This window comes from Durio zibethinus, chromosome 2 (assembly GCF_047325235.1).
Source record: "Durio zibethinus cultivar Kanyao isolate XHJ-2024 chromosome 2, ASM4732523v1, whole genome shotgun sequence".
NCBI lineage: Eukaryota > Viridiplantae > Streptophyta > Magnoliopsida > Malvales > Malvaceae > Durio > Durio zibethinus.
In genome coordinates this window covers 40,052,299-40,068,291 of record NC_143163.1, presented here as the reverse complement: position 1 = coordinate 40,068,291, position 15,993 = coordinate 40,052,299, and the positions used below count along the sequence as shown (strand labels likewise).

General features: G+C 25.7%; 1 protein-coding gene across 1 annotated transcript; it reads right to left on the bottom strand.

Moving 5' to 3' along the window:
* Positions 1-9,916: 9,916 nt before the first annotated feature.
* Positions 9,917-11,119, bottom strand: LOC111317772 (uncharacterized). Its single transcript, XM_022920172.2, has one exon. The coding sequence runs from the start codon at positions 10,893-10,895 to the stop codon at positions 10,362-10,364; it is 534 nt and encodes a 177-aa protein (XP_022775907.1). The 5' UTR covers positions 10,896-11,119; the 3' UTR covers positions 9,917-10,361.
* Between the last annotated feature and the right edge of the window lie 4,874 nt (positions 11,120-15,993).

Genomic DNA, 15,993 nt, shown 5'->3' with positions numbered 1-15,993 from the left:
AAATCTTTCACTTTTTCTTCCATTTTTGATGCTTTGTTTGCAACAATGCATAGCTGATTGAACAAATGCCTTAGATTTTTTTTTGTGCACATGTCTTTTCATTGCTCACTCTGTTTAGCTTATCTCCTGTATTCATTAGATAAGACTTCTACTTATGTTATGCATCGACCCACTATCTCTTGTAGCATCTAGCTATGTTTATGTGCCCTAGCAGTGGCATTTTGTCTTTCTTCCACCTTTGTTTTTAGTAATTCATTTTCTTTTAAAATTCGGGCAAGCTCGAGTATAACTGACGAATGTATCATATCTAGATCATTGAATAAGGCTTTCCACTGATCTTTTTACTCCGTGAGGCTTTGGATTTTTTATTCTTGAAGCTTTAAACTCTCTTTTATTTCTAACTTCAATCGCTTATTTTCTTGTTCCAACTCATCTTTTTTATTTGAAGTTTTATTTTTGCCATTTCCACTTTAAGTAAGGGATCTTAAGGAATCAATTTTGGGGAATGGCCAAATATTTGTTCTCAAGGAAGCATAATGTCTTTACCCTTCATTGCATGCCACACACTATATTATGGGATGACATCATAAGTAAACCTCCCTTGATTAACTCGAATAGTTTACTTCCATGCTTTTTTTACATTTTCAATCATTTCATACGCCCTTTTATCAATGAAAGAGAATTCCCACTGGTTAAATACATAGGTTTTTAGAATGAATTGCTCGCATCTGGATTGTCTTCTTACCAAAGTTAGGTCATAAGTAACAGCACCTTATAGGCCCAATAAAAACACTCAAGGTTGACTCTCACAATTATACAACACTGTGTTATGACACATCTAAGGAGCTCTCTAAATTATCCATTGGCTATTAAAAGCCTGAAAGTAGAAAACCCATTATTCTTTTGCCTTTGCTTTAGGCCATGTACTACAACAAAACTCTTTAATTAGAATGTTGAAACATAGGTATGATTTACGAAACTAACTTTCTTTACACCCAATGTGACTCTTCATCCATACATAAAATAGCTATAAGCACCTATTAAACTGACCCTTACCATTTTGGCTACAAAAATTCAAAGAATGAATAGTTTCTACTAAAATGGTTGGTGCTGCATTGACTTGGTATGCTAACTAATCAACAAAGTTTATCACTATGACATCAACATACCCAATGACTTTTGAGAAAATCATCAATCCATATAGAGCTATAGCCATTACCATTAACCTCTGATCATCATCCAAATGTCCCTAGATGAAGTCTCGTAAAAAACTCTATGGGATAGCCTTACTTCACCTTTTATCTTGACACATGCATTAACTTAAGGTAAGCTAAGTCCAAGCATTTGCACCAGCTTTTTACGATAGCCCACCTTATTTGACTAGTAAATCTTGTTCGAGTTTGGCAAATTGAAGTGAAGTAGAACCATATATTCTTCAATTGTGGACATCATGTCTGATTCATTAAAAATGAAACACCTATAAGAAGGATCCCAAAATTGAATGATGGCTCTAATCAAATTATTGTCCATATCCACTGGAAGTCGTGAAGCTATGTCTCTATATTTATTCTCAAATACCTTTTGCCTTGCTCTATTCATACATCCCTAGACATTGCTTAAGTTAGTCAGGTCATTTTGTTAGAGATCGAAATGAACTCTCTCAAGCAATGATGAGATAAAACCCTCAGGCAAGCAATCGCCCTATTTTTTTTTACCTTCTTTTAACTTGATTTTTAATTGATGAATAGATTCATGACGAACTGATGAAAACTTTGATTGCATTTAGTTTTCTATTGATGCAAGTGTGAGATCTGATTTATCAATAACTGATATATGGCAAATATTTTCTATATAAGAATGATATAAATGATAATATTAAAACATGAGCACAAAAATGATGCATAGAATGAAATGATATGAAAATGATGTAGATGCACAAAATCAAACAAACAAAATGGTTAGATAAGCAATATACAAGTTGTTCCATCTTGTGTCCTAATTTCGGGTTATATCTATCAATGGATAGGAATGGCTCTATCTTAGGAGTGGCAAGAATGAACTATATATAAGGTTAGGTGATTTTGATCACTAAAGGTTCTTAAATTATTCCTTACATCATCGTCCATCACAAATTAGTAAGGTAATCCAATCTTTACCCATCACAGGCTATCAACAAAAAAGATTCAACTTGAGTAAGAGTATTCCGCTAGCCATTGTGAAGATTATCATCTCATAAGAATGTAGGTTCTTTACTCTCTCCTAAGAGGGATGGAGCTCAAGTATAGAGCTCATGTAATGTAAATGCATGTGATAGTGTGTGTGAAAAACATATAAGTTTTCAAACCCTATAAATAAAATACAAGACAAAAAAAGAAAAATATTAGTAAACAAATAATTACAATTTAAAACCATTAGATCAAAGGATAGGATAAAATCAAAATGCTATGTCCTAACTCTCTATAGTGTTCCCAGTGGAGATCCGAAAATCTATAGCTAGACAGAAACTAAGGAGTTGCCACTATTTTTTTTTTAACTAAGTGTGATTGACTACCTAAGGAATCTAACATTTTAAAAAGCTCCTAAGCTTGACTAAGGGTCTCTAAAAGAATAGGTTCAGGTCTACTAACTAGAACAGGGTTTAGGAGTTTAGTTACATGTAAGAAAGGTTATAAACCCCCACATGCACATCCAAAAGATAATACCATTTTATTTTAAATTTATCCTAAGGTCTTAATTCTAATGGTCTTAAATTTTTATGTTGAATATTAAAAATAATTCATAAGATTCTTTCATCAATTTGGTAGAATTCTTAAAATATTTCTTCACCTCAAAAGTATACAAGAATCACATTTGTTTTCCTGAAGAGGCTCCATTGTCGGAAAAAAAGTTTAATTATTTTTTATTTTGATTTTTTTTGAAAATATATCTAATTATTCCACCATTTAGACCAAATTAGAAATATTTTTTTTTTTTAATTTCTAAATTTTTCACTATTTGGGCCTATTTAGAATTTTTTTTATTTCTTTTTTTTTAAAGAAAATAATATGACAATTATTTTTTCTTGAAATTTCATTTAAATTCTTTCACCATTTAGAACACATTTAAAGAAATTTCTCACCTAGAGATTTCTTAGAAATTTACCATTTGAAATTTCTAAGAATCTCATCATTAGATAATTATCAAATATTTTCAACCAAAAGTTTTTTTTCTTTTATTTTGGGAAAAGAATATCATTTCTTTTATTGAAATTTCATCTAAATTATTTCATCATTTGAGACAAATTTAGAGAAATTTTTCACCTAGAGATTTTTTAAGAATTTACCATTTGAAATTTCTAAGGATCTCATCCTTGAATAATTAGTATTTAATTTCAAAATTTTTATTAATTTTTTTTCTTTTTTTTTTTTTATGAAAAGTAAATATTAATTATTGTTATTGAAACTTAAACTAAATTATTCCACTATTTGAGACAAATTTAGACAAAATATTTCACCTAAGAATTTTATAAAAATTTACCATTTAAAATTTTTATAAATTTCATCATTGGATAATTAATAATTATTCTCAAAAAATATTTTATTTTTTATTTTTTATTTTTTCAAATTTAATCATGCATAAATACTAAAAAAAATAAACAAACACATAAATAAAATATTAAATAAAATAAAAATATATATATCAAAAAATAAAAACGGCTCGACTTGACGGCTGAAACAACTCGATTGGAGGCACAAATAATGGCTCAAAGGTGCGGCTCGGGGACGCGGCTTGGCTTGACTCAGTTGAAGGAATTGGTTGAAACGCGGGTCGACAAAACGGGTTACAATCGGGTCGGGTCACCCAAATGAAAAACAAACTGATCTTGAAGCTCCTTAAGGCGAAAACGACATCATTTTAAGACTGGTATAAAAGTCCAAATTTAGTTTTTTTTCGTCAGATCTCCTCTGCTCCCTTTCTCTCTACTTTCCTTTTTCTCTCCCTTTTTCTCTAAAATCCCTAAGAACACTGGTTGAATCTTATCGAATTCTAGGATTTTCACTGAAATCTAGGTTGTTCGCCAAAATCTAGCCAGAAGCTCACCAGTTTTTGGAAAATGATCGTCGAAAACTAGGAACCTCGCTGAAAACTTGGGATCTTACAAGAATCCTACTGAAAAACTTAAACGATGCTAGAAAATTTTCAAAATCCAATTAAATTTAATTCATTTTTTAGAAAATTTAACCAAAATTTGGAAATTTTCTAGAAAATTTTCAAATTTTTTTTTTAAAACCCAAAAATTTCCAGACAAGCTTCTGACTTTTGCGTGCTTTTTCTTACCTATGTGTTTCTACTTTCTGCTTTGATTTTTTTATTTGTTTATTGTGTGTTTTCTATGTGATCCAAGGCTGTATTTATAAGGCTTCAAATTCGATAACCCTAAACCAAAAAGGATTTCAATCGCTTCTAAGTTCTAACTTCAAATTTTAATTCAATTTAAACTCTTCACACAATTTCACACCAACTTAACACCTATTTTTTTCTTTTTCTTTTTTTTTTATTTTTATTATTTTTTTATCTTTTTATTAATAGAATTATCTAAATAGACTCCCAGACAGATTGGGGTGTTTATAATTACGTATATACTTTTATATAGAACTAAATTTGGTACCATGCATGTTGAAATTTTTGGGTAAAGGGAAGCTATCCACCATAGTTGATGAAATTTTAAGAAAAGTAAACATACTTTATAACCATCTGTCACTTTTCACACTTTGCTACTTCTTTTTTTTTCCTTTTGTCTTTATAGCTCTTAAATTGCCTAAATAAATCACGTAGAATCAATTATATTAGATCAGCTGCGTAATGGGTATTTTCAAATATTGCTTTCATTTCAATTTGATATTGCAAAATTGAGGAAGCTGAGACCTAGTTTCAAAGAGAATGGCATTGTTACTACTGGCAATGTCTCAAGCATAAGGTCAATTACTTAGCATCTTTATTCGTTTATATAATAGGTAACATTTCGATTATGTTAAATCATCTTCATATTAGGAATGCTTAAGTAAAAGGCTTATTTTTTTACTGAATTCTTCAATAAACCAATTTAGTTGCCTTATATTGGTAGTTTAGATTTCACTTTGATGAATTGTTATTTATAGGCCTCTTATTGAAGGTTGTACAACTATGCTATTACCTGTTTGATCAAATACTACTTTTCATAGGTTCAAAAATTATGAATGATTTTCAATTTAATCTCATAAGTCTTTTAAAAACATGATATAGAGTTTGTAATTAAACTTGTCTTATTGGCAGTGGTGGTTTGTATTTAGCATACATCTTGTATATTGAAATCAAGAACATTTAATCATAATAGGTGCTTATATTGTTAAAAAAGTAAAATTTGTTGCATTTGGTTACTTCATATTTTATCATCATAGGATTCTTTCTTAACTTAGATACTACTAACTTAAGTGCATTGCTTTGTTGTGCTAAGCACTACCAAATTATGACACTTACGAAGCAGGGGTATGTACAAAAGATAGTTGGCTGCTATTAGCTATTAGCTCAACTTGAGGATTGAACTTAAGAGATACCTATTTTGTTGAAGTTTTTTTCTATTATCAACGAGGCCATCCAATTGGGAGTAGTGAAAAAAATTTTCCACTTCATTCACTTGTCCAAGTCATTGGTAAAGTAGTTATAGAAGTTTAGCTTTCTAACATTTGATATTAGATTTGTTACTTGCTGTGATTGAAGATTTTTCACAACTGAGACTTGAAAAGAAGCATTTTCTGTTCATATTTTTCATATACCTATTAGATAAACAAACATATCTATAATATTTTTTTCATGCTTAAAAATATATCCAGTATGTTGTTAATACACATGTTTAAACTTTATATTAATAGTTTTTTTAAAAAGGAATGATTAATTTATATAGTGTAAAATAAAAAAAAGTTTTTATATTTTTTTAACCTTTAGTTTTAATAGATCCAAAAAATAAGAAAGAGAAATAAAAATAAAAAATAATAATTTAATCTTATTATTTGCATTTATTAAAATTAATAGTGAAAATTTATGAAAAACTAAAAAAAAATTTAAATTATGTAAGTCACTTTTTATTTAAAGAGTTTACAATTTAATTGTACTCCTGACGCGTAGTGCCGGCTACACACTAGTTATATATTAAAATTTTTCCTTAAAAATTTTTTTTTGACACATGTCCAATAAATAAAATAATTTTTATATCCTTTAATTAAAATAAAATACTTAAAATATAAATAATGAAAATTTTAAATATATGAAAATTAAAAAAAAAAAAAACAGATCTATAAATTTTCTTTGTAGATCAAACACACAAATCTGCAAATTTTTTTAATATGAAATCTACACCACCCATCCTTATCACCATTAACCACTGTCATATTCATCTACGTAGTCAATCCAAAACTCAATTATCACCAAAAAAGCCAGACTAAAGCCTACCACTTAGTAAAAAAAATACTTAAAAAAAAAAAAAAAAACTCAAGCATCATTCCATCATTAAGGGAAGCCACACAAGGAAAAAAAAACAGTAAAATCAACCAAAAAGTAAGATAGGGTAGTTTTGATTTTGGGAAGATTCAAGGGATTTCTGGGCTTGAAAATTAGAAGGAAGGAAGGGATAGGGATAAACATAATAGAAGATAAGGTTATTTTGAGCGGCGGATGCAGGTGTTCGGTGATTTTTAGGTCTCAACTAGGCTTATAGATTTAAGTTTTTAGAGATTAATTTTGAAAATTCCGAGTTTGGAACGGTGACGAGGAAATTGAGAGGATGTATGATGAAAATTTTGAGTTGAAAGGGCTCAGACGCCAGCAACGGACAACGGCCAGCATGGCACTTCTCAACGACCAAAAATCATCTAGAGAAACTTTCATTGCAATGACAGGAAAGGTAAAAATGAAAAAAAAATAATAATAAAATAAATAAAGTTTAGCATTTAAAAATGAGAGAAGAAAAAAGAAAGAAAAATAAATAAAATATAATCATTTTAAAAATTAAATAAAAAAATTATCAGGCTGTAGTTTGCAACGGAGCATAGGCCAATGATACTTACAGTATGTTTTCTTTAGATATTTCAAGCAAGCAATTGTGATTATTCTCTGCCGACCTTATGTATTGGAAGAAAGTTACATAATATTTAGGAGAACTAGGATGTCGCCTGTTTAATTAATTCTTCCATTCCTAATCTTAAAAAATGGGAAATGAAATATTAGAGTTGGAGAGTCCTGGACTGAAGAATTGGTTTTGTAGAGTTTAACTATGTTCAATCTTCAAGACCTAAATGCTGCTAGAAATGTCGTGTTGATACCCGTCACCAAAGTGATATACAGAAGTTCAATCTGGAAGTTTCTATTTGCACTTTCAAATTTGTTCTATACATTTTATTTTTTATTAAAACATATTTTTAAATAAATTATTTAATTAACTTTTGTCAAATTATCTTTCAATCCTTTCACACATTCATTTTCTTTTTTTTCTCTCTGCTTATCTCATCGCAAATCTTAAATTATTAAAACTACTTTTATTGTTTTATATATTATGAAAATAGATATCTAAAAAAAAAAATTATCGAAATCTAGAATACCAATTATTTAAAGATATCAATTCCCAAAAATACAGACGTGGAACATCAAACTTCGAACTCCTTTAGGGTTCGCACACCTTGCATGATCGGTTAGGATTTTCTCTTCTATTTAAAAATGTCATTAATAATCCAAGTATGCTGATTCCCGATTTAGGGTAGGTTAGACTCTTCCAATCAACGATCGGTTGTCACTTGTTGGACTTTTCCCAACCTAAAGTTAAGCTTCATTATTAATCTGATCTAAAATTGGCTCAAAACTAACCGATTCCGGTTTGTAAAGGGTTGCCGATCGACTGACTTGTCCTTTTTTGTCTCATTTTATTTCTTTGAGAAATTAATTAGTTTGTTAATTAGCAAAAATACAAAATTTGGTGCTTACGTGGTGACTCCCGCACCGCTCAAGACTGAAATATCTCCTCTAATACTAAATTTTTCTGACATTAAACCTTTTTGACAACTTTCCGTAATAATGAAGTCTTATCATACTTCAACTTTTCAGTTCCTTGATTGTAGCTTTGCCTCTTCATTGTGCTTCAGCACAAACCTCATAACCGGCAAATAATTGCCACTAAACTACACGCTTGCCTAGATATTTTGTAGCAAATGTCAGTTGCCATGGAATTCCACCCAAATTGGATTGTATAGGCCTTCATATATTTGGTTCAGTCCACGTGATTATGAAATGTCTCTTTTTCAGAATCATATATCACAAAAAAGACAGTGAGCCTCTAATCTAATGGATTGGGCTACTATTAAGACCCGTTACCGTTGATTGATTTTAATATCTAATTAATCAGGTTTAACCTAATTACCATTTATTTATATTTGAATTGGGTTGGGCTTAATCAAGTTTTATGACTAAATTCCTCAATTTTATGAATGATTTTTGTCTCAACAGAAAATACTATAGTTAGGGAGAATGTCCCATTCCAAATGAACAAATCTATTTACGGAAGAACCATCCTTAGGCCAGGCCTTTTAAAGGGTTCATATCATAATTGTTAATTTTGTTTAGCTATCAGTTGTATGGATCGATAAATTTTAATTATATCAAAATATAATACATTTAAAAATGATTTTCATACTAGATTCGATATTGTATAATATCAATTATTTTTGTTAATTTTGATTTATTTTGATAAATTTTAATAAAATAACATATTTCGATTGATACGTGAATATAAATATATTTTATAATTTTTAATTTATCTATTGTTATTTAATTATTTTTTATCTAATAAAAATAAAATTAATTGATAAATTAATCCTTAAATTTTGAGTTTCTTTATTTTTTATTTTAACTTTTTTTATACTTTATTTTTTAAAACCAAAATTTATTATTTTATTTTTTATTTTTTCAAACCAAAATTTATAAATATTTAATTTTTTTAAGAAAATAATTATACTCCTTTTATAAAGTTTAATAATTATAAAATTTTGATTAATTGTTTTCATCTCTTTATTTTTATCTTAATATTTATATAAAAAATACTTATTTAAATATCATATAATTAGATTAAGTGTTTAAAATTATTATAAAAAATTTATGATATTATTTCTTATGTTTTAAACTTATTTATTTGATTTGAATATATTACATATTTATTTTGTGACTTATTAATAATATTATAATGTACGAATTTATGTATATTTATAAATATATTTATATTAAACAAAAAAATTTAAAATAATATATTGAAATAATTAATATTAATATATATCATTTTTTTAAAAAAATTAAAATATTATCTAATACGATATTAATAACTTTAGTTCAGATACTGTCAGATATTTCGCTCAAATTGTCACCATGAATCCCTAGTGATTTTTAACGGTCTTAATAATCTTAAGACAAAAATTATCAAGATAAAATCCTGTAAAAAATTACTTGAAAAAAAGTGTGAAGCTTTATCATTAATTTGGAAGACTATCAATTAGCGGAATTAAAATACTCTACCGTCATATGTTGGATAATCATCCACTTTCGAAAGTCCAAAGGAAATTTGGAAACTAACTTTTGCGGAGAAATTTCAACTATTCCCTTTCAACTTCAAAGCAGTTCCATCCCTGGCTTTGGAAACTGCAATTGACCAGTTAAGTCTGGGTCCCGGGGCTTTTGACCCAAAACAGAGCAATTTCCACGTTTACAATTTCAACCTCCACCAATATCGATTGATAAAATGTTGAATATTACCAGAATTAAGATGAATCAAATTCTTATTTCTATCAATTGATAACTACTGATCATTTTTCAACTTAATTTTTTTTCTTTTGCAGATTAATGAAATTTCGTCACATCCCATTGATGGAAGAATAAAACTTACTTATTCATCATGGATATAATTTTAAGAAAAATTTTCATCCACATCGGCAGGCTTATCAAACAGGTTATCCTGGACCAAATAAGAGGGCAAAAGAAATCACATTCTCGCTTGTTTCCCCTTTTTCCATGGATACACTTATTCATTAATTAAAAAAAAAGAAATCACATTCTCGCTTTTTTCCCCTTTTTCCATGGATACACTCATTCCAAAGAGATGATATCTCAATTTGTTAGTCAGGTTACAGCCACTCACAAATCAAACTCTCCCCACCCAACAAAATTAAAAAAAAAAAGCTGTTGAATTCATCAGTTTCACTCAAAAGTAGTTCTATATATCTATATGCTGAAAATATGAGAGCAAATAGAATGAAACGATAACAAGAGTTATCTCCCTATTAACTAACCCAACAACAAGCAAATGATCAATTTCAACTTGAGCAAAATGATTCTTCTTTGATTGTCTCTAAGGAAGGTTTTCTTGACCTACAAACAGATAACCTGTACTTATATTCTGCCACCGGAAACCCCTCATCAACCCCTTCCAAGCTCAATCTTGATCCTCGATCTTCACATTCTATTGACCTTTTTTGCATGTGAGCGTTGCCAGACTCTGATAAAATCCTCACTTTTCCACCAGATATTCTATTGGCTGCAGAGTTGGCTGCCATGAAAAGTATAGCCATATCAGCTGCAGTCACCACAGAGTTTACTCTCTTTATCGGGAACATGATGAAAACGTTACCAAACTCCAATTCTTCATCAGCACTTAGAGCTGAAAATCTCCTGCCTATATGAAGAGATTGGGAATTTGTCAAGAAAAAGTTTGGACACTCCAACATGAGCTCTGCAGCCTTTACAGACTCCCGGAATTGCCTGATTTCACCTCCGGGAAGGATCACCCTTGCAGCTTTCCCACTCTTGATTAAAGGGGTGGCCAAGGTGCACGAAATATAATTTCCCATGGTGAAAAGAAAGACCGAAAGGGCAAGAAATGTAAGGTTTTGTTGAAAAAAAGAGGCTTCTTGAAAGGAAAACAGTTATGGTTTTGTTAAAGAGAATTTGAGGGATCTTGGGATATTTTTATGGAGAATGTAATGGTCAATTGTAGAAGGCTGGATAATCTTATGCTACTAGAATTAGATGATAATAATAATAATAACAATAATAATAATCTTGCAATGAAAGTTGCGGTGAGTCTTGATTTTTATGGGTTGTTAGAAAATAAGGACGCGTTAGGCAAAATTAGATGACAGGCCAAAGGGGAAGGAAAAGGGAAGGAAGGTTCATGTTTCCCTTGGTTGTACTGATTTGTAATGCTAAAATTCGCTGTTAATGCGTGTGGGACCGGTGGGAAACAAAACATTAGGTGGCGATGTTCTCATTGCACTCGTTTGTTTGAAGGCTAGGTCCAGTCTTTCTTTTTATGTCTCTAAAATTCTGTTAGAGATTTTGCACTTTGTTAAGATTTAAAATTTCATCTTTGTATTATAATTTGTAAAAATTTAATTTTTATATTATTTTAATTTAATAATTTTAATCAAATCATTAATTTTATTAAATTTTTATGATTAAAAATATTAATATGATAATTGATTTAATAACATAAGTATTAATTTTATCGATATAATATTGAATTTACGATGTAACAACTTAAATTTATAAAATTAATTGTTAAATTATATAAATAATATATGTACTTATATGAAATTTTAATTTTAATTTTTTTAATATAATTTATTAAAATATCATTCTCATACAAATTGAATTTAATAATATTGGTTCAATTATTAATCAAAATAATATTTTTTGACTTTTTTAAGAAATCAAATTTAATTATTTTTAAAATATAAATTTCAAATTTTTTAGCATATTTTTTAAATATTAAATTATTTAAGGTTTTCGTGTTTCGTCATTACTATATTTTCTCTAGATTTGTATACTAAAACAAAACAATTTCTAAAATCTCATATCTTCTCTATAATTTATTTATTTATTATTTAAATATTAAATAATTTTTAAAATTTAAAAAAAAAACATAAAAATATAGAAAATTTTATAAAAATTTCAAAATTTTTAAAAAACAAATAAATATTTTGATTAAATAAACATGTTGAAATTTTTAAAAAAATTTCCAAAGATAAATTTTATTTTAAAATTTTCAAATATTGAAAAAAATAAATTTAATATTTTTCAAAAATTTAGAAATTTTCTAAAAAGTTCAAAATATTGAATTTCATTAAAAAAATTAAATCTGATTTTTAAAATTCAAAAAATATGATTTTTTAAATTTCAAAATATTTAAAATTATTAAATTTAATATTTTAAAAATTTTAAAAAAATTAAAATATTGATTTTAAAAAAATAAAATCTTATTTTTTAAAAAATAAAAAAATAATTTTTATAATAATTGATTCAATATTATCAAACTCAAATTCTAAATTTTGCAATAATATAAAAATCTTTAGCATAATTTGATCTATTTTTTTCCCCTATGTTTGTTTACACGAACCAAATATCTTTGGCTGGACATTAGCTTGGTGGGGTTAAAGGTAGCAAATGGACACACTTGTTTCTGTTTATCCTAGGTACACATTATTTCGATTTTGAGTTTAAATTATTTCGTGTTTAAATTATTTTTGAATTTTAAATATTTTAAATTATCAAATATATATATATTTGAATATTTCGAATTCAAAACATTTTATATTCAACCAATCTAGCGTTTTGATTATTTTTAAATTCGATACAAAATAAAGTTTCGTTAGTTTCAATTTAATTAGAATTAATTTTAACAAATTTTAATCAAAAATTGATCTCGGGATTGATTCATTGTCTGTTCCAATTTCTTTGAATCCTAATCGCTTCAACTATGAGGTGTTTCAAGTTCAAATCATCTCTTAAATTCAAATTATTTCGAATTTATATTTTTTGAGTTTAATCTTTAAGGGCTATTTACCAGACTCTTTTATCTATGATTATTTTTAAGTGCTGCACGATGCATGTGTAAGTTTTATCTTTAAAATTTTATTTTAATAAATAATTTTATAATGATAAATACTAATAATTTAATTTTGATTTTAATATAATATAAGTAAAAATTAATAACTTTTGATATAATTTTGATTTTAATAAACTTTTGATAACCTTCAATACAATTTTGGTAATCTTCATTATTAGCTTGGTAACTTATGATATAATTTTGATAATTATTAATACAATTTTAATAATTTTTTTATAAACTTTTGATAACTCTTAATGTAATTTTAATAACCTTTCGATAACTTATTGCATAGACATATACTTTTAATAATTATTGATAAAATTTGTATCGTTATATATTTAGCAATAGATTCTCGTAAGAAAACACATAATTAGTTCGAGTATAAGATAATTTTTTTTTATAATAATATTATTGTTTTATTCAAATTTAAAATTTTCTCACTAAAGTTTTTATTTAATTGATTCATGATAAGTTTATCCTAACCCCACAAGATGAAATTTCTAACTTTGTTTTTGCTAGTAACTAAGGTTTAATTCCTAATAATTTCAAGTATAAAAAAATTAATCAATTATTGAAAATTAAGTGATCATTGATTTACTATTATGTTATAAATGATTGACTACAATGTATCAATGATATACTATTTCATTATCAATGATTTATTACTAAATTAGCATTGATTTACTATAAGTTTATAAATAATTTACTATTAAATTATTGATAATTTACTACTAAATTACTAATAATTTGTTATAAAGCTATAACTGATTTACTATTAATTTATTAATGATTTACCATAAAGTTATCAATAATTAACTAATTTACTACTAATTTACAATTAATTTATTAGTGATTTATTATTAAGTTATCAATAATTTACATCTAAATTATCAATGATCTACTATTATCTTATTATGCATTTACTGTTATGTTATTATTAATTTATTATTTAGTTTTCGATTATTTACTACAAAATCATCACATTTTTATTATTAAATTAACCATAATTCATTATCAAGTTATATTGATTTATATTAAATTATCCATAATTTATTATTAAATTATTATTGATTAGCTATTAAGTTATTAATAATTAACTACTACTAAGTTATATTGATTTGCTTTTAAATATTTAATTATTAACTACTAAATTATCATTGATTTATTACTAAATTATTTATAGTTTACTACTTAGTTTATCAATTAATTACTATTAAAATGAAATTGATTTATTATTAAGTTACCAATAATTTACTATTAAATTATTATTGATTTATTATTAAGTTATCAATTATTAACTACTAAGTTACTATTTGATTTTTATTAACGTATCATTGATTTACTAATATATTGATACACATTTACAATTATGAAACATGAAATTTAAAAAGTTCATCACTAATAATATATAAGATAATTTTTTTTTATATATAATAACATTATTTTTTGATTGAAGTTTAAAATTTTTCACTAATTTTTTTATTAAATAGATTTATGGCAGAGTTATCCTAGCCCCAATAATAAAAGTTTTGACTTCATTTTTACTAGTAACCAAGGTTTACTTCCTAACAACGTCAATTATAAAAAAGTTATAAACGATTGGCAATTTAATTATCAGTTATTTACTATTAAGTTATCAGTTATTTACTACTAAACTATCAATTATTTATTACTAATTTATGAATGATTTGTCATTAAATTATGAATGGTTTACCATTAAATTATGAATGATTTTCTATTAAATTATTAGTAATTTATCAGTAAGTTATTAATGATTTATTATAAAATTATAACTAATTTATTAATAATTTACTAAAAAATTATCAATGATTAACTAATTTACTACTAAATTATCACTAATTTATAATTAAGTTATTGGTAATTTACTTTTACGTTATTAGTAATTTACTACTAAGTTATCAATTTACTACTAAATTATAAATAATTTGCTATTATATGTTTATATATTTACTATTATGTTATCATTGATTTATTATTCAAGTGTTGATTATTTACTACAAAATTATTATCAATTTACCACTAAATTATTTATAATTCACTACCAAGTTATTACTAATTTATATTAAATTATGCATAATTTACTATTAAGTTATTATTGATTAATTATTATGTTATCGATAATTTACTATTAAGTTTTACTCATTTACTTTTAAGTTTTTAATGATTAACTTTTATATTATCAATTATTTACTACTAATTTATCATTAATTTAATATTTAAATTATTTATGATTCATTACTATCAATTAATTACTATTAAACTGAAAATGATTTATTATTAAACTATCACTAATTTACTATTAAATTATTATTAATTTATTATTAAATTATCAATAATTAATTATTAAGTTATCACTTATTTATTTTTCATTTACTATAAACAAAAAAAAAATCTCTTTTATAATATGTTTATTGTTCATTTAAGACGATTAAAAATTATATTTACAATAATAATTTTTAAACCGTTATGCAAGATTTTTAATATATATTCAGTATTTTTTTATGTATATATAACAAATTGTAATTAAAATTTTATCAAAAATATTTAATCATAAAGTAGTCTCCTAAAAAGAATAAACATAAAATATAACAAGTATTTATTAAAGTTATTCACAAATATTAAAACGAATTTGTTCATACACATAAATGAATCAAATAAATTTTTATTTGTATTCAATTTATTTATTAAATAAATATTAAAGCATTATTTAAAATTATTTATTAAATTTGATAAACAAACAAAAATTAAATATATTTATAAATAATTTTTCAAAAATTTTATTCATTTACACTCAAAAGAAGCCAAATCTGCATTCAAAAAATGCTTTAGACCTTCGGGTCAAATCAGGCTCATCGAGCCACACTGTTTTCAATCAAAAGAACTAAAAACTATTTTCTGTTTATGGTTTCTTCTGGAAATTTCTTTTCTTGTTCTTACCAACTATCAATTTCATTGAAACTAGTTTTTTTTTTAGTTCCAGAATAAGAAAGCATATTTATTGTAAAGCTGAGCAGCATCTCTAATATTAAATTGGATCC